This window comes from Muntiacus reevesi, chromosome 1, assembly GCF_963930625.1.
Source record: "Muntiacus reevesi chromosome 1, mMunRee1.1, whole genome shotgun sequence".
In the NCBI taxonomy this organism is placed as follows: domain Eukaryota; kingdom Metazoa; phylum Chordata; class Mammalia; order Artiodactyla; family Cervidae; genus Muntiacus; species Muntiacus reevesi.
Window position 1 is genome coordinate 33,146,668 of NC_089249.1, and position 23,018 is coordinate 33,169,685.

General features: G+C 37.9%; 1 protein-coding gene across 1 annotated transcript; it reads left to right on the plus strand.

Moving 5' to 3' along the window:
- Window positions 1-374: 374 nt before the first annotated feature.
- LOC136165673 (sulfotransferase 6B1-like) lies at window positions 375-22,625 on the plus strand. Its single transcript, XM_065932037.1, has 6 exons — window positions 375-519; window positions 2,228-2,412; window positions 6,265-6,391; window positions 16,200-16,294; window positions 16,447-16,633; window positions 22,497-22,625. Exons 1-6 carry the CDS (start codon window positions 375-377, stop codon window positions 22,613-22,615), a joined length of 858 nt encoding a protein of 285 aa, XP_065788109.1. The 3' UTR covers window positions 22,616-22,625.
- The last annotated feature ends 393 nt before the right edge of the window (window positions 22,626-23,018 follow it).

Sequence of the window (23,018 nt, forward strand, 5' to 3'; positions counted from 1 at the left end):
ATAGCCACTAAAAGTCTCACCTTACCTAGGCCCAAGGATTTGATGAACCTTAGTCCCTTAATGTAATGATTACACTCTTACATTGGTAGCTGTGTATGTAAACTGTCTGAGTCAAGTTGGAGGGAATATTTTGTAACACGTGTTATCAGTAACATTCCGATAACATCATTTTCACAGTAGACTTTGGCTCAGTTATCATTTAAAAATTACTCTTATCAAGAATTGCAAAAGGTATATATATGATCCTCTAATTGGGATGTCAGCTCAGTGATTACACTGCTAGTGAGCTGGGATTAAAATCAAGGACCACACTTGCTCTGTGCCTTGTGTTAAGATAGTGTTTAGTAAATACTTTTCAACTGATTTGACGAAAGATGTCATCCAAGAGCCAGTCAAGTGTTCTTCATAAATTCAAGGGAGTCATCTTTTCTACCATGTCTTCAGAAGAACTTCTGAATTCCCTGGATTCTTTTGAGGCGAGAGAGGATGATGTGTTTCTGGTTTCCTATCCAAAATCTGGTAAAGTTTATTTCAATGTATCTTTAAAATGTAGATATACAAGAATGATAATACATGTAATAAGTTTTATCAAACATTTACTTTTCAGAATTTTTCCACTGGAAATTAAAGTACCTTAAATGCTTATTTTCATGAAAAAATTTGATATTAGAAAGTCAAAAAAATGTGCTTTGAGAAAATTCAACTGGAGAAATTAGAGCTTTTGTATACTTTGTTTTGACTTTATTCACAAATACATATAGATATTAATATATAATAAGCATAATATCTGTAACATTATAAAGTTCTCTTCATACTTTGAGCCAGGCATAGTGATAAATAAATAGTTTTTGTTCAATTTGTACTTAATAATTGATCTGTAAATAAATAATTGTTTTCTTCTGGGCTGATAAGAACAAGTGGCTAATTTATACCATATACAAAGAACTATATATAAGGCTTCCACTGGACATATTTTTTAAATATGTATTTATTTGGCTGCACTGAATCTTAGTTGCTGCACAGGGAATATTTTTAGTTGTAGCATGAGGGATCTAGTTCCCAGATGCTAGATCTAGTTGTAGCATGAGGGAGTTAGATCTCCAGATGGAATTTGGGCCCCTTACACTGGGGGCCTGGAGTCTTAACCACTGGACCACCAGGGAAGTCCCTGGATTTATTGTTGCCTATAAATTGGTATTTCCCATTAGCTGCCAGGAGGTCCCCTTCAGCAGCACAAAACTGTGTATTCTCTCTTCTTATCAGAATAAATCAGTATATTTAATTAAAATAATGCAAATATCATTACTATATAGTTACATTTATATGACTGTTATACATATTGAAGACTATTAACATCATAATCTAAAGTAGTCTTAAATTTAAAACATAATGTTAGAGCACTGTTTAAATATTTATTCAACTATAAATTTGTTAATCTTGTATCTAACTGGAATTACGAGATAAATGGAAACTAAGCCTCATTTAAACCAATTTGGAACATTGCTTTCAAATTAGCAAAACATCCTCCACACCCAGACTTTTACCTCTCTGCTCCAGTTTTCGATAGTCTACACCCCTGGAGCATATCCTCATTTGCTTTCGGTAAGATAAAGTGGTATCTCTTCCAGACTTCGTGGTAGTAAATTTGCATCTCCTTGATGTTTGGATATAGCATTCGTTCATTGTTCAAATGTTTTGTTTGCACAACTGCTGTGTATTTGCATGCAGACAAAAACAAGATCCCATGTCTGTTTTCAGCAGGGAGCTAGGGAGATAGACATGAATACAACTCTATTTTGATGTGTGCTGCTTCTGAGAGACAGTGAGGGTGAGCAATTAGAAGAGGGAACTGGGGACTCAGAAGGCAGTTTCTAGAAGAGCAAGATGTATGAGCTTGCAGCACCAGCAGGAATCATGAATGAAAAGATCTGCGTGTTTGCGAATTGGAGAAGGTGCTAGAAGTGAGTGGCAACGTGGAACAGTGTTTCAGGCTGAGGAAACAGCATATACAGTTTTCATCACTCTTCACGATCTTTAAAATGTGATTCTTCCTGTAAAGGGAACTAACATCTCGAATGTTCCGACAGGTTTCTCTGTGTGTCGAGGTGATAACTATTTATAATAAAACTAATATATTCATTGTTTTTTATAATCTCATGTTCATTTTCTATATTCATTTTGAGTATCATTTGATTAAAAATGCATTTCATTTTATTTTCTTATGAAGGCACTCACTGGATTGCAAAAGTCATTGAGAACATTCCCAATGCTAGACTTACCCTAACACCTCCTATTGAATTGGGAGACATTTCTAAATTCGAAGAACTAAAAACATACTGTGAGAGGAGAGTTATTCCAACGCATTTGAGCTACAGCATGCTACCAATGAATATTAAACAGAAACAGTGCAAGGTAAGCTCAGTGGTTAAGGACAGAGGCTCGGGGGTACACCAAACTGAACTTGGATTCTTGCTGTGTGACTTTCAAGCTGTGTGACCTTTGAAAACTGCTGATGTTCTCTGAGTTTTGGTGTCCTCATTTAACACAAGGATAATAATCTCACAAAGTGTGATGAACATTAAACAAGAAAATGAGTATGTAGGTATTACCACAGTATCTGGTTCATAAAAATCTGAGTATGACATTAGTATGCCAACTGTAATTATGCTAGATAATGTCTTATTCTATTCTGAATCTAGTTGGAGTCATTTTCTTTAAATATTGATGTCTAGAGAAAGAAAAACTGCCTTAATAATATTATTTTAATTATTCTATCTATCATTTTTGCAAAAGATTATATGGGAAAGAATGAAAAGTAAAATGTAATATAAAACACTGAAGAATAGCTATCTCAAGCCATTTTTAAAGTCCTCACATTATTATTTTAAAAGTTACTTCTAATTTAAAAAATTTTTTTTCTATTTTCATGTATTTCTTATCAAAATTTGTTTTCATGGAGAAATGCAGGATCAGAAAAAAAGAGGATAAAATTTGTAAAGCAAGGTCAAGACACATGTGTCCACTGTAAACAATTTCCCAGTAATGATGCCCTTTAAACAATGTCAGTCATATTCTTAAATAAATAAACCTACCAAACGTGCATACATCAAAGCAGATCTTCCAATGATTGTAACTCTATGCCCACAATGTCTCCATGTATACCATCTACTCTCCAGTTCAAATAAAAGTAACACAAGGAGAGGTAAATGCCATGGAGTTTGGGTTTATCCCAAGCAAATCTATCAGAAAAGGTGAAAGTATACTAAGCTGATTACAATTTGACTCAACTGAGCATTTTCGTTTCAAACAGACTATCTAAGAGAGAGAGATTTGGGTAGAAAAGGAGTCTGGTACACTTAACAACCCTTAGGGCAATGCAATAACACTGATAGCAAATGCCGCCAGAGATTAAGCTGTGCTTTATAATGTTACAACAGTGACAAGGGTAGCTATTTTTCCTCTTATAAGCAAAGAAGCCAAAACTCAGAAAAGGTGTATATGTGTGTGTGTGTGTGTGTGTGTGCATGCTCAGTCGCGTAAGATGTGTCTGACTGTTTGCACCCCGTGGACAGTGGCCTGCCAAGCTCCTCTGTCCATGGGATTCTCCAGGCAAGAATACTGGAGTGGGGGACCATGCCCTTCTCCAGGCTTATAGCTGGGTGCATTTAAAACCACCACAGTAACACTACAGCCTGAAGGTATGATCCTTTCATTGCCACCCTTTAACGGGGACTGAGACTGTGGTTTTCCCTGGAGTGCCAAGGCAATGACCTGTCTTCTGTTGCTGATGGCTGAGCCCCAAGAGCTTGGAGGGTGGGCAAGCCTTAGGTGCCCCCGTAGGGCTGGACGGATAGTAAGTTCCTCCTCCCGTTGTTCTCTATCAGCTCTCAACCCTACTTGGCCTCCTATATTTTCTTCCTAACATTTGACTCTCCTTTTGAATGTTTCTAAACTTTCTTGCGTGAAATTTATATTTTCAGCCCATTTCACGCCATGTGTGTGCTCAGTTGTATCTGATTCTTTGCGACCCCATGGATTGTAGCCCACTGGGGCTCATCTGTCCTTGGAATTCTTCAGGCAAGAATACTGGAGTGGGTTGCCATTTCCTTCTCCACAGATCTTGTCGGACCAGGGATCAAACCTGCATCTCTTGTGTCTCCTGCATTGGCAGGGAGGTTCTTTACCACTGTGTCACATGCTATTTAGTTAATATTTAATTTTTTAAATAGATTTTCAATGTTTAAGGAAATTTAATTTTTAAAATATTCAGTTAATATTTAATTTTTTCTCCACAGTACTATTCTTCCTTCTGTTCATATTTCTTAACCTCCCCCTAATAATTTTTATAATTTCTTAGGATACATTCATAATGTGTGTGTGTGTTTATTGAGTGTAATTGACATACAACAGTATGTCAGTTTCAGATGTATGACAGTGATTTCGTATTTGTATATGCACCGCACTATCTGTTTAATATTCTTCATTGTACATGAACACCTTCTTTTAACCTTTTTTGGTAAAATATGTGTTAATGGATTGCACTGTCCCTCCCACTAGATCTACTGACATGTAACTTTAAGGAAGAGTTCTCCAAAGTCCCTAAAAAATTATTCTCTTTACCAAGAAATAAAGTCTCCAACTGGATGTCTAAGGCTTAAAATTCTGCCATTTATTCCTTCTTGCTAAGGCAGTCAATTTTTAAACTGTGGTGTCTGGGCCTTGGGGTTCTGTGAATCTGCCCAGGAAGCCTGTGCAGTTAGAGGAAGCCCGAGTTGTTGTGTTCTTCCATGATTATCTCTTGGGACGAAGAGAAGATAACTGCGGGGGTAAAGGTGGCTCTTCATTCCTGCCTGTCGTGGTCTTTGTGTATCTTTCAAGTAAAGAGGAGCAGGTGCTTTAATGAGGGTCACAATACCTGGACTATGAACACAGTAGGGAAAGATAGTTGTGTATAAAAAATGACTCAGTAAACACTTTCTTATCTAAGTCAAATATGTCCTCCCTGATTTTCAATTAAAAAGCAAGTTAGAATATCTGGTACTCATGCAATGGTGTCCTTGACTGGGGACAGTCCTATTATCTCCAGGCTTCTCACATTGGCTTCCAGAGGTTTTTTATATGCTCCTATAGTTCTCTGTATTTCACTATTGTAACCCTCATAACACTGCACTGTCAAAAGTGGATTTAATTATCTGTTTCCCTCACTTGACTGGGTCAAGAAGATCCCCTAGAGGAGGAAATGGCAACCCACTTCCAGGATTCTTGCCTGGAAAATTCTGTGGACAGAAGAGCCTGGTGGGCTACAGTTCATGGGGTCGCAAAGAGTCAGACATGACTGAGTGTGTGCACCACACACACACACACTCACACACACAGACACACTCTCACTTGACTGCAAGTTTTGAGAGGGCGGGAATCATTTCTGTCTTGCTCATTATTCTATTCCTTGGCTCTGGAATGTTTTTGTACACTAGCTGACATACAATAGTGAAAGTTGCTCAGTTGTGTCTGACTCTTTGTGACCCCATGGACTATACAGTCCATGGAATTCTCAAGACCGGAATACTGGAGTGGGTAGCCTTTCCCGTCTCCAGGGGATTTTCCCAACCCAGGGATCAAACCCAGGTCTCCTGCATTGTAGGTGGATCCTTCACCAGTTGAGTCAGACATACAATAGGTATTAAATAAATATTTATTGAATCAAATTAAATTGCAGTTGCAGTATTTGTATAAATTGGCAAGGTATCTCAGACTCCTTACTCTTTAGCTGATTTAATTGTAGAAAAAGGAATTCCAGAACATTACTTTCTATAAATATGGATAACTTGTAAGAAATCTTCTTGTACGTAAATCATATTTTGCCATACATGGATATTAAAATATTAATCTTGTCCTTCACCTGAGGAGGACTTTCTCAAGTCTACCCCTGAAAAGATAGGACCAAATTTTAGCACATAAATTCAAGAAGTCTGGTCAGTGGGCCAGCAGCATCAGCATCTCCTGGGAGCTTGCTATAAATACACAATGCCAGGCCTCATCCTGGAACTTCTGAGTGAAAATCTGCATTTTAACAAGATCCCTTGATGATTTTTATGCACTTTCAGTTTTAAGACACTCTGGTATCTAAGTCTGTATTTAATAATCAGCTGAAGCTACCAAAAAGTTGTGACTTGCATGGGTCAGTGTGGCTGCTACTTTCTTTTAGGAAATGCTTTGTCTTGGGGCTACTTCCTTACAAAAATAAATTGATTTTTTTTTTAACAGATTGTCTACATCGTTAGGAATCCAAAAGATATAGCTGTTTCATTCTTCCACTACTACAGGGATAACCCTAATCTCCCTACCATTGAAACCTGGCATGAATTTTTTGAGCTGTTCCTAAAAGGAGATGGTAAATATAACAGTGATTTTTATTCATAATATACAGAGAATATCTTCACTCAAGATGAAAGCATTTTCCAAAAGTTCAAGTGAATCCTAACAGCCTACTTTCAGAAATATATTTGAATAGATTATTCTTTTGCTTCTTCTATGCAAATTCTTTCTCACTTTGTTTCTTCATAGTTTTCCTTATTACCAAGGGATAGAACATATGAGCAATGACTTATTAGCTGATTTTCATGTCCTCAGAAACAGAAATTAATTCTGATCAAGCATTTTTTCCTCATATACCCTCAGTCTGTTCCCTGAAGTAATTATTCACTGATTGAAGTATAGTGATTTACAGCTGAAATCTAGACAGGTAGCTTGAAACATGCCTTACAGATACCTGCATGGAAAATAAATCATGTCAAACAGTACACACACACACTCCCAATGCCCCAGCTATAATACATGTGAAAGAATTTGCCATTTTGACACTTGGAAGAAAGTAATTTATTCTGAAAACATCTCAGGGATACATTACTTGTTGAGCCGCATAGCACGTGTTGGGCCTGCCACCATGCATGACCCTTGGATGTATTCTTTTTTCCCTGACTCAGTGGTGTCTGGAACACTTAAAAAAAATTCTTCTAAATTCCCAGGCCTTTGATTAAACAAGAATAATATAGTAAGAAGATGAAGAATCCAGAAGAGACACAATTTAGAAATGGTATAGTCCCTGAGGATCTTATCTCTCATTTGGCTTAATTACTAATTTCACTATTTTACTTGCGAATCGTCAAGCTTTTGCTTGTTAATTTAAGAGAGGCCACAGCAAGAGTAACTTAACATGAGGACATAGGAAACTCACCAGCACCAAGGTTTAATATTTTGTTTTGTGATAATTGCTATGGAAGAACATATTATGCTCACACTGTTTCAACTCCTCTTTCTATTTTGTTCCCTATCTATTGGCACATATTTGGTAGAATCATCAAATTTCAGAACTGACAGGTAAAGTAAAGGTCATCTGGTTTAAAAACCCACCTGATATTTGAAGCACCTTTACAACACCCCCCAAAATTGTAGAGGCTAAGTTTGAACTTCTTAACCTTGATAAGTTCGTACCCCTTACTACTGCTCCAAAGCAGCACATTCAATATTGGTATTGCTGAGATGTTTTTAAATATTTTCCCATGTGATATAGATTATGCACATACCATGTGATACAGACACTTGGTTAGGTACTCTGCAAACACAATCTCATGTCATCCTCACTAGAAAACATGAGATAGATGTCACTTTACAGATGAGGAGAATGAAGACTTTGGTAGGCCAAATACCTTTCCCACAGATGCATAAATAATAAGAAGGAGAGCAGAGACTTAAGTCAAGCATCAACTCCGAAAATCTTTGCTCTGACCACTGTGTCATAACTCATCTGGAAAAAAAAAAAAAACTATCTCTCTGATCATTAATTCATCTTCCACCTGATAGCCCTCTAAATATTTGAAGATTGTTAGCATGCCTCACTCTGCCCCAACTCTATTTTTGGAATAAGCAGAGTTTAAATACATAAATAATTTTTGAAAAACAGATCTTGAGTCTGCATTTCTTTAAGAAAAGAAAAGCTGTGTTCATCTCCAAGTATTGTAGACTGTGGTTCTCCACCTCTGTCACCATTATGTGAGTGCTCATTTGGTGACACCTCTATCATTTTGCAGTGGTTATATGTATGTGACTGTGTTTCAAGGATGTTCTTCAGTTACTTTTTGAGGAGAGGGTTATTTCTCTTGCAAATGACATGATGTAGTAGAAAAAACAAGCTATGGAGACAGTAGAACTGGGACCAAGTCCTGACTATATTTTATTCCATATGTAACTTTGCACAAGTAGCTTAGCTATTCTGAGGTTCAGACTCCTAACACAGAATAGGATTTTTAAAATTATCTATTTTGTAGAATTATTTAGAGGCTAAAGTTTGTTGTAGAAATCTTTTCACTTATTCTATTAGACATAGACATTTAAACACACAAATACTCATGTAGTTTCACATTAGGGTGGAAATGTTACAAGTAGATATTTACCTAGAAAGATTAATTTATAGCTGAGGCATCAAAATACCCTGGACCCAACTCTAAACCATAAATATAAATACACATGATATGAGCAGATAGGATAGTGGAGATATACATAACTACACATTTGTCTAATCATTAAATTTTCTCTTTCAGTTTATAAATATGCTTTAGGTTTTCAAATTACATAATAACTATAAATTGTGTTCTGGCAATATCCCAACAGATTAATATCTCAATGCAATATTAGTATTTTACTTTTTTCCCCTATAGCCCCTTCTCCAGTTTTATATTAGAAGTTTATATTTCCTAGGCCACTTCATCTAGGCAAGTTTCATTTTCCATAGTTATCTGTCATCAGAGTGCTTTCTAGAAACTAGTAACCAAGAGCCTCATTTTAACAGGATGTAAGAGTGGGGCACAAGGTTTGCAGGGAATGTGGGAGGTTTGAAATAGCTAGGGTGAAGAATAAGAGAATGTGTTAATGCAGAACAAATAGGTTTGCTGGGCAAACTTGGGGACTTTAAGGCTGGAAAAATAAATTTGCAGTGCTATAAACAGAGTTGTGTAAATTTTCCAGCAGAACTCAGCAGCAAAGAGAGAATACAAGAAGAGGAATTGCTTCATTTTAACACTAGGTGTTTTTTAATGATTGAAATAAACAGTAAGGGGGCGAAAAAGTTGAAGGTATTGGCAAGTCAGTTATTGAGGGGATAAATAAAAGCAAGAAAATGAAGAGAGAAAAAAAAGTTCAGAGTAGGGGATTGTAAAAGCTACCCATTAAGGTTTTGCTCTAAAATCAGAATCTTGAGTAACTGTAGGAGAGAGATTGGAAGGTTGATTTCTGACTGAGACAAGGATGGAAAGAGCAGTATATTAAAAAACATGAGTCCCAGAGGAGCTCGGATTCTTTAGGAGAGAGAAGTTCTAGAAGTTGGTAGGAAGCAGTGAAGTTTATGACTCACTCTCCAGACCCTAAGACACTTGGATTGATTGAGAAAGAGCAACTTCTATTCGGGAGCATTTTAGAAGAGTGAGTAATTTTGGATAGCAGAAGGGCCATCCTGGCGTATGTTAAGGCCAGGAAGAGATAGAATAATTCTGTATTATGTGAAGAATGTGCAGAAAAACATTTCCCATTAAGGAAGATTTCAAATGTGTTTTGGAAACTGTATTTTCTTTAAAGCCAGAGGTCTGCTAATGACCTAGACAATGAGGATTCTGATTAAAATATAAACTAAAACTGTAATTTCCTATATTAGTAACAATGCCACAGGCAGCCAATTTCTTTAGATTCTTTTGGCTGCCTTACATCCTTTTGGAACAAGGTGGAGAATGAATTAATTAGTCAATAGTAGAATAGTTGGCTCTCAAATTATGATCAGGCTATTATGCAAAGTTGATTCTTCAGTCTATCTGGGGCATGTTGGAATACGCTTCCCACAGAAAAACCATAATGGACAAGGTCAATTACACCTAATCACTGGGTATGACGCTGGGTCTGTGTCCCTTCTCAGCTTCTTGGTAATAGAAGTATAGGCTCTCCTGACAGTATTGGGAGCTTTCATAGCCTCAGCAACTCTGCTGTTGTTGTTTAGTCACTAAATTGTGTCTGACTCTTTGCTACCCTCTGGACTGAAGCCTGCCAGGCCCCTCTGTCCATGGCATTTCCCAGGCATGAATACTGGAGTGGGTTGCCATTTCCTTCTCCAGGGGATCTTCCTGACCCAGGGATTGAATCCATGTCTCCTGCATTGGCAGGCAGATTGTTTACCTCTGAACCACCTGGGAAGCCCCAGCAACTCTAGGAGGTGACATTAATCACTAAGGCTGGGCTTTTAGCTGCTGGGGAGAAGGGGTGAAACAGATTGAATCTATAAGCACAGTCTAGGATTCCAGGGACTTCCTAAGTTTGAGAGAAAATCAATCTCCTCCTACATGTATTTTGTGTCTAGGAAAATGTTGGCCATTCTCAGAAGATAAACTATTATCACTGATATGGTAATTTGGGTAATTCTAAGATAAAGTATTATGTAAGTCACTGAAATAGCAATGAGGTTGCTAATAACTGAAGATTGTATCAGGGAAGCTCTTCTTAGCACCATTATTATTATACAGTCTTCAGGGCCCATAGAGTAGAAAATTGGGCTGATACTCTAATGATACCACTCTAGTCTTGGAAATTCTTGTTTTAAAAATAGATTATAGTTATTTTTTTGCCCTTTGCTTCCTCATGAGCTGAAGCTCATTAATCAATAGTCTACCTAAGAAAAAATGGAAAATTTTGCTTAAGTCAACCCGAGGATTAAATCCGAGGAGACAGACTTTCATAAAGCTCTGAGGACTGTTCCACCTGCTTGAGGTCAAAGCACAGTTACATAAGTTCTGAGACAAGGGGTGATATGTCAAATGACGTGTAATAGAAAGTTTACATGGTCCAGATCTACATGTACAAAGTGAGTCATGAATCATCATGATTTCATACAAGATTAAGAAGGAACAGTGTCTCCTAAGGATGTCTGGTTAATACAGAGGCACAATACCCTCTAAATGGGAGAAAGCAGGCCCAAACAGGCAGACTTTTATGTTTCAAGTTTTCTTGTCTTACCATAAAATATGAGCTTTATTTCACCAATGTCCTGCTTTTGATCGTTATTTTTTTATGGCTTTTCTCTGAACATGTATCTTTTTCTTTTCTTTGAACTTTTAAATTTTGTATTGCTAAATTTTGTAATATAGCCAATTGATGTTGTGATAGTTTGAAGTGAACAGTGAGAGAACTCAGCCATACATATACCTGTATCCATTCTCCCCCAAACCCCCTCCCATCCAGGCTGCCACATAACATAGACCAGAGTTCCATGTATTATACAGTAGGCCCTTGCTGGTTATCCATTTTAAACATAGCTGTGTATATGTAACCATCTCAAGTTCCCTAACTATCCCTTGCTCCTGACCACCATAAGTTCATTCTCTAGGTCTGTGAGTCTTGACCATTAATTTTTTTATAGAAAGCATTAGGTGATCAAATATTTGGTCCCTTGATGCCAGGGTAGTTGCTTACCTAGCCTGAGTCCACTGTGTCCCTTGATATCAAATCTTAGTAGCCTGGTCCTGTTTTTCCTTTTAGGAGGTTGTACTTGTAAGATAAATGGCAAAGGGTAATAGTTAGTTCCCAGTTGTCCAGAGTACTTAATGCCAATTTTTGCCTTGCATGTGCATCCATGTGTATGTTCATTACTTTATAAAGAGCTGTAGATATGAAAAACAGTTTCAAGTTGTTTAGATATTATTAACTTTATAGGAGCTGGTGATAGCTTTATAAGTTACACAAACAGTAGTCAAAATTGCCAGTAGGAGTAACAATGTCATTAGTAAAGACTGAAGCCAAAACCCTCCTAAACCATACCATTTTCCTAGTATTTTCCTTAGATCAGGAAAAGGATCTTTTATAGGGGAAAACTAATTCTTCAGGTGTCATAAGGCAAGTCACATAAGACTCATCAGGTATAAAAACCCAATATTCAGTATTATAGCACATTTCCCCCTGAGAAGGAGTTAGAATATCCAGGACCATGCAGTCCTGTAGGACCACTTTTCTTATCGTGGAAACTTCCAAACTGAGCAAGCTAATGACTTGATTACTATCATTCAGAGCTTGCTGAGTAAATTTTGTTAAAGCCTCTATGTGATTCATCATATCTTCCCTTCCAAGTGAAGGAAAGAGTATCACAGCCAAATGGTCATACCATTGGAAAGCTGGTTGATGCTTTAATGCCAGCATGCTCACATTAAAGGCAGATTGGCGGGGGCTATTTCCAAGGCTTCCTATAGGTGACCTTGAGCCCAGGGGAAATCAACTGTGCATCTTCCTAATCAACCAGGGGAAGGCCAAGCCCAAACGTGTTCCATAAATCCACTGCTGCCCAACAGTTAACATCTAGTGTAAAGGAGTACTTACAACCAGATTCAGAACAAGTGTTATTAGTTGGCCAGGTAGGAGAGCCTCACTCAGTGATATTGGCAGTAGCATTAGCTTGCATAGTACTAGAGTCTCTTCCTCCTAAAGTAAAATTTGTAAGAGCCATTCAGCTAGAACCTTGGAGAAGAGAAAGCCACCAGGGTAAATAGGAGTATTGGACATAGGCAGTTGGCCACAAACCCAACAACTGGATTGATTTCTTTGAAACTTGCAAACAATTGAGTCCAAGGAAAAAATATATTTGGTTCATAAGTAAAAGTATGAATAACTATCAAAGTAATTAGTATACCAACCTGGTGTGGCATCTTGGTTCAGCTGCCTACTTCAGATGTTGTCTTCTCATCTGGTCTGGTAGTGATGGTCTTAGGCAGGTGTCAGAAATAGGATCTGCAGTTCTTTTGGGAGAGAAGGGCTGATTGGGCCCCTTCCATCGTGACTATCAATGTTCCTTTACCTGACTTTTTCAGTATGCGTAATGTCCTGGTTACAAGTCATGGGGCATCTGTTCTTCATCCTAAAATGGATTACTGTGATAGTAAGTTTCAAAAACAATCTTTATGGTAATATAGCAAGAAGGTGCCCTCTGAGAAGTAAATCTCAGAGGTAGTATATACAAAAAAACCTTAATGACAACAACAGTAGAAATTAATGGCCCATTAAACATGATATTTTTTATCTTTACTAAAGCAATTACCCTCATTTCTACCAAACATAGCCAAATTAAGACTCAATTGTTTGCGAAATAAGTCTGTTTTGATAAACTTGGCCTGATTATTTACATAAGTGTAATATTGATCATACAAGTCCTTTTAAGGTGACTCTCCTAGAACTTTTTATAAAGAATCTCAAATTGAAGCTATTTTGGAATTGTGAATCCTTTGGGGACTTTTGCATATCAATTAAAATAGGTGCGATATTTTAGGATGGGAGCTCTCTGTGCTAAGTTGCTTCAGTCATGTCTGACTTTTTGCAAGCCCGTGGACTACAGACTGCCAGGCCCTTCTGTCCAGGGGCCTATCCTAGACTATGGGATTATCCAGGCCAGAATATAGGAGTGGATTGTCATGCCCTTCTCCAAGGGAGGTCTTTACAATTCAAAGGATAGGATGGGAGCTCTCTAAATCTTTACAATTCAGAGGACCCAAGAAATTAGCCCTAACCCTACAAATATTTCCCCCTGCTAACCTAATTTTTAGAAAAGAGAAAGTAAACCTTGCAGGCAGGGATCCAGAAGACCGACTGACATGATAAAAACTGGTGTTCTATAGGTTTTTCCTAATTGTGCCCACAAAACTCAGTTTTGGAATGACAAAGAGATCCCTCTTGATCATTTCAGGGCAGGTTTTCCTTTAATTCACAATTAAATAAATACTTGCAAGCTGGTATCCCCACAGGTGGCTGTCCATTTGGGAGCTATTTGGCCTTTGAGGCACAATTTCCCATTATCAACTTGATACCCTAATTTATTTGTGACATATGATCTGGTTAATTTTCTGAGGACAGTGTGATGCATTGGATGCATGCTGCTTCTGAGTCTAGCTCTCCAAAGTGGGTCAGTTCAACTTTTATATGTGTCTCAGTTTTCTCTTCAGTAGTATAAAATCACCATCTACAAGATGACCCATCTTTTTGTCATGTGTCCCTGGAAGAGTAATATTTACTTGATGGTTGTAGTAGAGGTCCCTTGCTCTTCGGAGCTGAATAATTCTGTCTCTCATTTTACCAGCAAATGGTTTGTTTAAAACATACATCACCATCTTGTTTGTTTTTGTTTTTATCAGTTTAAATCAAATATAACAAAAACCCAGCCACCTACATTTTCCTGAGCTCCCTGCTCAAAGCCCCCTCTGGTCCCTTCCCCAAAAATGCACTGGTATGCCTTAAGATTCCAAGTCTCAACGAAGAAAAAAACAACTCCAATAACATTTTTAGGATTGCCACTTAAAAGCAATGAGATCTGAATAGCAGGATGATGCACCAGAACATTTGAACTGTACCAAGAAGCCAGAGGGGCTCAATGCATCCACATTGATACCAAGTACAGGTTCAGGTAGATTCCAGGTACTTTCTGGTGTCTTGCCAGCTACACCATGCATATTGATGAAATGTTGATCAGCAGTCAGTCTAAGAAGTGGAAATTTTCATTCAAGCCAGCCTGAAGATTATCACTGATGAGACAGTTATTTCAGAAAGCTCTGATGACTATTCTGCCCCTTAGAGGTCAAAGCACAGTTTTGAAATCAAGGATTATATGTCAGATTAGGTATTATTGACAGTTGACACGATCCAGATCTACAAGTACAACGTGAATGGTGGCTTATGAGTCATTAACCCCTTAAAAGATTAAGGAGGAAAATTATTTCCTAAGGAGTTGTGACCCTTTATATGTTTAAGAAGGAATGTTACCACCTAAGGAGGCCAGGTGAATGGAGATGCACAATATATTCTAAAGGGAAGGGAGGAGAACCGAATAGACAGAGAAAGCATTTTATGTTAAAATTTTTGTCTTGTCATAAAAACTGAATTTTATCTCATAAGAGGCATGGAAATATGTATATGTAGTATTTTGTCAATTTATTTATTTTAAATATTCATTTGGTGGCAATAGTAGTAAAGAATCTTCTTGCCAATGCAGGAGACATAAGAGATGTGGGTTCTATCCCTGGGTCAGGAAGATCCCCTAGAGTAAGAAATGGCATTCCAACTCCAGTATTCTTGCCTGAAATAGTTCATGAACAAGAGGAGCCTGGCGGGCTACAGTCCATGGGTTTACAAAGAGTCGGACATGACTGAGCACATAGTCACTTATTTTTAATATTTATTAATTTATTTGGCTGCATCAGGTTTAGTTGAGGCACATGGAATCTTTGTTCTGTCATCGTGCAGGATCTTACATTGCCCCACCCAAACTATCTGCTTGTGGAGTGTGGGTTCAGTAGGAGTGATGTGCAGGTTTAGTTGCTCCAAGGCATGTGGAATCTTAGTTCCCCAACCAGTGATCAAACCCCTGCCCCCCGAATTGCAAGGCATATTCCTAACTACTGAACCACCAGGGAGGTCCCATATGTAGGATTTTAAATGACTGTATTTTATGCTTTAGATTGTCAAGCTGGTCAACTTTTCTGTGGTGAGAAGTTGCTCACTGTTAGTTTTCAATCATCATCACTTAGAGTTTATTTTGCATGATAATATTTTACTTTCAAGCCTTAGAGATTTTTAAAGGCTGTCAATTTAACAAAACAATAAAGAGAGCATATCAGCTACAGAGAAATTCCTAAGACTGTATTTTTCAGCCTTGAACTGTGAATAGAATTTTTTGAGGAAGTTTGTAAAGTTTTTGTATTAAGAATTTATCATTATGAAACGCATGTCACTTTACAGGAAGAAAATGATAAATCCTCATTTTTTCCCCCTGTTTCTCCCAAGATCCAAATTAAGTATCAGAACACAATTCTTGGGGAAAAATGTATCTTTCTAGTTCTGCTGTCACTTCCGATGATAAAAGAATATTTACTAGAAATAAGAAAAAAACACCACAGCCTAATTAAAATAGGTGACCACCCAGCTTCATTTCACAATAGTGTATTTATTAATAGTTAAAATAGTGAAACTGAGCTCTCTGAAGGAAAACTCTTTCACTCCAGAGTCTAGTACGTGTGTACCTTACATTGACTATTTCACCAAAGTGGAAAGAACCCAGGGATGCAAAGCTATAATGTTTAATGAAACCTTTTTAACACATTTAATATTAACACAACAACTCACTTTTCTCCTAGTTGTATATGGATCCTGGTTTGATCACGTTTTAAGCTGGGAAGAACACAAAAATGCTAAGAACATTTTAATTATATCCTATGAAGAGATGAAGAAAGTAAGTCTTTTCTGCCATTTCAACAATGAAAATTTAAGTAAAATTGAAACAGGAAATCAATCAATGAATTGCATTTTCAGATTTCAGAGAATGAATTTGATATTTTAACGAGTTACACTTTGTGTATACTTATTTATTTGCTGTTTGCTCAGGATCCTTCTAAAAACATAAAGAAAATAACTACTTTCCTCGGTTTAAATGTGACTGACAGTGAGATTAATCAAATTGTTTGGAAAACATCGTTCACTGAAATGAAAAATAACACAGTCAAAGAAAACTGTGATCCAAATCACACCATCTGCGCCCTCACTTCTAACAGGAACCTGGTATTTAGGAAAGGTAAGTCAGAGATGAGATGCTTTACCTGGATTTATATTTGGAAGTAGTTACATTTTGCCATTTTTAATGTCTCATTTCACCTTTGTTCACCCCATACCTTGCACAGCGGATTGTGCATTGTTATCCCTCAGTGAAGGTTTATTAAGTGAAATTCTTGAGCTACATTCTTTCCAGATGTTGAGATTCCCAGGCCCAGTTAAGAACCAACTGAGAGAGAGACACAGGTGTCAAACAGATGGAAATGATAAAGCAACTTGAAGAATGTGCTTCAGGTCTGCAGCCCAGTGTGACTGCTCATGATGGAGCCTGAATTTTACAAACATGCTCACTTGGTCGTAGCCAGTCCAAGGCAGTCCTGACCCCTGCTGGTGCAGGATACTCAGAGCGTGCTACAGAGCAGTACCGGACACATGTTTTCTCCAGGAGAGAAAAAAGAGCTGATGGATGTGACCAGGGCATTTTTCCAACCTCACCAATCAAACAACTTGCCCTGCAGAAGTAAGCCAGAGGTGGAGAGAAAAGCTGGGATCATTACCTGGGGACAGTCCTCTGCCTGGAAACACGGAGTGCACATGTGCTCAGTCGTGTCTGATTCTTGGCGACCCCATGGACTGTAGCCCACTAGGCCCCTCTGTCCACGGAGTTTTCCAGGCAAGAATACTGGAGTGTGTTGCCATTTCTACTCCAGGGGATCTCCTTGACCCAGGAGTCGAACCCTCATCTCTTGTGTCTCCTGCATTGGTAGGTGGATTCTTTACCACTGAGCCACCTGGGAAGCCAGAAACAGAGAGAAGGAAATAAACATCTGTGAATTCCTAACATTTTACTTAGAAACAGTTTGGGTACATCTGGATATGGAATTGTTTTGAAATCTTTGTGTGTTTTAATCCAGATCTGGGAAGAAAATGTTTTAACATTTTTCATGTTTTTCATAACTTACAAAAACAAAATTCTTTGCATCTATATATTCAGGTTTCTTACTAAAACACACACATTTATTTGTTCTTTGCCTCAACCTTGTATGTTGTTTAGTCACTGAAGTCGTGTCCGACTCTTTGCAAGCTCATGGACTGTAGCCTGCCAGGCTCCTCTATCCATGGCATTTCCCTGGCAAGAATACTGAGTGAGTTGCCATTTCCTTCTCCAGGAGATCATCCTGACCCAGAGATTGAAACCGGGTCTCCTGAATTGCAGGCAAATTCTTTTACCACCAAGCCTATAATTACTCCCAAAGAAAATATTGGCCAACTCATGTGTTGATAGACCAGATACTGTTTTAACTTTGCAGATTACTTCTGTCCTCTTGGGTGGTTCATTTAAACATTTCCTTAGAGTTGCAAAAATGAGGGTTAGGAGAAAGAAATATTTATTACTAATAAACTATGTTCGAATGTTTACCAAATGTTTATTAATAAACTATTTTCTAAAAATAGTTTATAAATAAATTATCAGGTTTATTAATTGAATAGGTTTCAAAAATTGAATAAAATACAGACCTGTCATTCAGTAGATCAAAATCTAGATGATTTCAAAAATTGAGTAAAATACAAACCTGTAATTCAGTAGATCATAATCTAGATAGTAATATAAGGTAATGACAACTATGCTAGTAAAATATGAGCAAATGTGAATCTATATGGATAAAGGAGAAAGTGTTTGCCTAGCAAAGTAGGTGAAGGGATCAGATCTGAAACTGGGAGCATATGCAAGATTTTATGAGGAAAATGCCAGGAGGAAAATACTTTCCATCAAGAGCTAATAGCCAGAAGAAAATCTCAGAACCACCATGGAATTAGGTGGTATCTCCTAGAAGGAGCAGGTAGTGCCACGTGCTAAAGTGGTGGTGGTTGTTCAGTTGCTCAGTGGTGTCCCTCTCTTTGCGACCCCATGCACCCAAACTGCCCTGGCCTTCATCTGCTCCCGGAGTTTGGTCAAACTTATGTTCATTGAGTCAGTGACGCCATCCAACCATCTCATCCTCTGTCATTCCCCTCTCCTTCTGCCTGCAATCTTTCCCAGCTTCAGGGTCTTTTCCAATGAGTCGGCTCTTTGCATCAGGTGGCAAAAGTATTGGAGCTTCAGCTTCAGCATCAGTCCTTCCAACAAAAGTTCCGGGTAGATTTCCTTTAAGATTGACTGGTTTGATCTCCTTGCTGTCCAAAGGACTCTAAAGTGGTAGATGATACATAAAGCAGAATGAGAGAGAGAAATATTATGGCCAGAGAGTAAAGTCTCTGATGGACACTATGAGGTCTGTTTGCTGTTTTAAGGATGGACCTGACATAGTCAGACCTGTTTGCTAGAAAATTAAATAGAACCACAGTAGAAAATTGATTAGAATAGAGTGAAAGCAGAAGCAAAAAGTGCAATTAAGAGGTTGTTGTAATAGTGCAGGTAAGAAACATTGAGGGTCACAATTTGGTTGGTGGCAGTGAGCCACTGATCAGTGCTGCTCGGCTGAGAAGTCAGTTTAGGAGCCAGCACCAGACTGTGGAATTAGGTAAAATCATTCAGGGTGGAACTAGTGAAGAATGGGTAGAAGGGGGAAAGCCTAAGAACCCTGACATCAACAGCCCAAGACAAGCCAAGAACAGAGATCAGCCAGAATTAGTAGAAAGAAAAACCAGGGTCAAGCATGACCATTTGTTTACCGTTTGTGAATTCTGAGAATGCAGTTTCTATAGCAGTGGAGATGCAAACCACACTGAGGTGGAGGTTAAAGAGATAAGAGATTAAACAAGAGGAGCAGAAGTGAAGGACCTCTCTTAAGAAGTGGAAGAATGGAGGACAGTATTGGAAAGATATCAAAGCAGGTTGGGGAGAAGAGTTAGGAGAGAGGAAGAGATGATAAAGGGAAGACAGAAGATAGAAAGGGATGCGTGAAGAAAAGAGTAGAGAGAAACAGGAAATCACTCGGAGGGACCATGGTAAAGAGAATGCTGAAAAATGAGGAAGTTCTGATCCTTAGTCCAGTACTTCTGTTGACGTCTTTTATCTTTGCCCTTTGAGATCTGATTAGCAGTACACAGTATTCACATGGCTTATCCTGAAAACTTGAGAAATTTTACTCTAATGAGTTAATCTCTAACTTGCCAACTAGTGACCCTAGCAAATATCACCAGGTGAAACCATATCAACATAACTGTAGCTAGCAGCAGTAATTCTAACACCTTTAAATTCTCCCTAAAAGTGGTTTCCTGATTTTATACCTAAAAAAAAAACTACAAGTAACAGTGGAAACAGCCTCTCTGAGACTAGTCCCCCTGAGGGCCAATTAGTAAATTAGGATTATATGAGGAATTATACACAAGGATGGGTCAATAGAGACCACTCACTTCTTTCCTTGAATGGCTGGATGGAGTGGGAGTGAGTGGGAAATCCATCCTCTGAAAATAATCATTTCAACCAAATGACTGAAGTTACTGATTCAGACTCCATGCTGAACAGAGCCATTCCTTACTTTTCAGAGGAGAATTTGTGTCTGCAGTTGTCTTTGAAGTCGGAAATGGAGCTGATATTCTAGAAAATTACTGTGGTGGCCACAGCAATAAGGTGATAAGGAAGGGTGCAGAGTAGTTCACGTAAGTGTCAGAAGTCCAAAGGCCCATACAAACTAAAACACAGGGGGACTATTACAGGAATATAGAAATATGTATGGACAGGATGCATGTTGCAATATTGCTTATAACAATGAAAACCTTGGATGCACTTAAATGGCACTTAATATACTTAATCAGAAATTTAAATCTATTAAGTTACATTAATATAGGCGTTTGTGATGGAGTCACCAAAACTAGAAATGCTAGATGAAGAATAGCCAGTGTTTATTGAGCACTTAACACATAACTTATTGAGCATAGAACAAATAATGTTCTATGCCAGGAACATTATTTGATTTATCTAAAACTTGGCAACAGACTTTTAGAATGCTGTTCATGTGATTTTATTAAGACACCAGGCATCTGAATAACTTATCCAATATCACACCACTAGTGGTTGGCAGAGTCAAGATTAGCATCCAAACAGTATTCTTCTACTCAGGATAACTTTCATTGTAGGTGTACAAATAGTAATATTGGAAGATGGTCAAAGCATAATGAGAAAAGTAGATTATATTGTATGATTTTAAATGCAGTTTATATGCTTATATATGTTTGCAAAAAAAGCATCTAGAAGAATGCATGCTAACCAATTTATCAGCCATGTGAGCTAGGTGTATTTCCTTGATTTTCATCTTCTTTTGCTTATAGGTATGTATTTTCTGAAACCTATATATTATTCTTTAAATATTTTTTATTTAAAAAAGTAGAAGAAAGAGTGAAAGAATAGATCAGAAACCAAGCACACAGAAATCAGGTCAAATGTAAAAAGAAAGACAATAATGGTTCAGGTGAATTAATATAAGAAGCCAGAAAGGAGAGCCAAGAAGGATGAAAGAATATTAAGTAAATTGATAGCACTGCTCTTCTAAGGGCCAAGCACCTTGATCTCATGAAGTTGACCCTGTGCCCCAACTGATGATGTGTTTCAGAAGCAGTACCATTTCCTGACTCTGGGATCTTCTATCTCTGATATGACTCTCTTTCCTTTTTCTTCTCCCCCAAACAGAAGAGTTCCGCTTTACTTCTTAAACTCAATCTTCTGAACCAGGAATGAAGAACACCAAAAATTTCTTAGGTTGTTACCTGCTTCTTTGCTGTAGGTGACACTGTCTGACATTCAGTCAAGCCATGGGTTTTGGACACCCACCAAGTGGTCAGCACCTGACTCAGTACTGCAGGATTACACATGAACAGTGCGTTACCGTCCCTAACTTGACAGAGTGTATAAGCTAGTTGGAGAGAAAAGATTATAGAGAATAGTATAAGACAGTCTGTGTACATGCATGCTAAGTCGCTTCAGTTGTGTTTGACTCTGTGCGTCCCTATGGACGGTAGCCTGCCAGGCTCCTCTGTCCATGGGAGTCTCCAGGCAAGAATACTAGAGTGGGTTGCCATGCCCTCCTCCAGGGGATCTTCCTGACCCAGGGATCAAACCCATGTCTCTTATCGCACCTGCTTTGGCAGGCAGGTTCTTTACCAATAGCACCACCTGGGAAGCCCAAGACAATCTGTAATGAAGGGATACAATGATGTATTTTGAGCTCCAGTGCACCTAGACTAGACCTCAGGGATGAAGCCTGGGGCCAAAGTGACAAAGGACCCTGATCCACTAGGTCAGGGGTTGAGGTTTGGTGTCGTGTGTGTGGTGGAGGTGAGAAAGACAGTCTTATGGGGTTGATGCAGTGGCCAAGGCTTTGAGGATGACTTCAACAATCAGGATAGGCCGAAGGACCATGTGACGTGTATGTCTAATTTCAATTTCAGGACACCTTATGTTGAAAGTAAGGGTGTCATACAAGTAACTTGGTATTTGTGTTTTTAACTCTCTGTAACCAATTTTGTAAAAGAAAATTTCCTAAAATGAGACCAGTGAACTACCCCTATAGTATGTTATCAGCCCTGTTATGACTGCAGAGGTGAAAAGGTAGAAAAATAAATGAAACATCTTTGTGTCCACTTTGCTTTCTGTTTGTATTAAATTTAGGTGAGATCCTTCTTTGCCTGCTATGGTAAAACCTAGGATATTTATATATTTTTATTTTCCTTTCTAAAAAATAACTTTTTAAGCTATACAAATTAATATGCAATTACTGAAGAAGTTAGAAACAACAGATAAGCAAGTGAAGAAAAGAATAGTTCCCCACCATCTTAGCAGCAAAAGATAAAATTATTCACATTTTCTTATAAATCTGACAGCTTCCTTTTGTACATGCTATACATTTAAATTGGTTCTTGTCTGATTTCTTTCTGATTTTTTTCAGGGGCAGTGGGTGATTGGATAAACTACTTCACTTCAAAGCAGAAGAGAGTATTTGATGAACTATTCACAGAGAAAATGAAGCATAGTGAACTAGCAAAACACTTTGGGGATTACTCTTAATATAAATGGGAAATGAAACCAATTTCCATTTTATGCAAGGCAGTGCTTGGGGAATACATAAATATTTTTCACCAGTGTGGAAAGCAGATATTTCTTGCAGTGAAAAACAGACACCTTATGAAAAAGTGTCATGTGTGAGAGACAATTATTAGCCTATTTGGGGATAGATAATTACTAATAAAAGGAAGTATACAATTTTTTCATGGCTGAATTATATGTCTGCTTTCAGGCTATTCATAAGACAAGGAGATTACTTTTATTTAGAGATAGAATATTACTGTGGTTGTTCTATAATCTGCATTAAAGTACAGCAAAAGAGGTGTGGGGTTAACCAAAATAACAAATGTCTGACAAGAAATTATTTTCTGCCTATTTAGACCATCATGACCTCTAGACAAACATT

What these genes read in the sequence shown, in the direction of transcription:
- LOC136165673 (XM_065932037.1), top strand. Translation starts at nt 375, where the DNA reads ATGTCATCCAAGAGCCAGTCAAGTGTTCTTCATAAATTCAAGGGAGTC. An exon ending in GGTTTCCTATCCAAAATCTG is followed by an intron (nt 520 to 2,227) that starts GTAAAGTTTATT and finishes TTTCTTATGAAG; the next exon opens with GCACTCACTGGATTGCAAAA. An exon ending in CCTATGAAGAGATGAAGAAA is followed by an intron (nt 16,295 to 16,446) that starts GTAAGTCTTTTC and finishes CTGTTTGCTCAG; the next exon opens with GATCCTTCTAAAAACATAAA.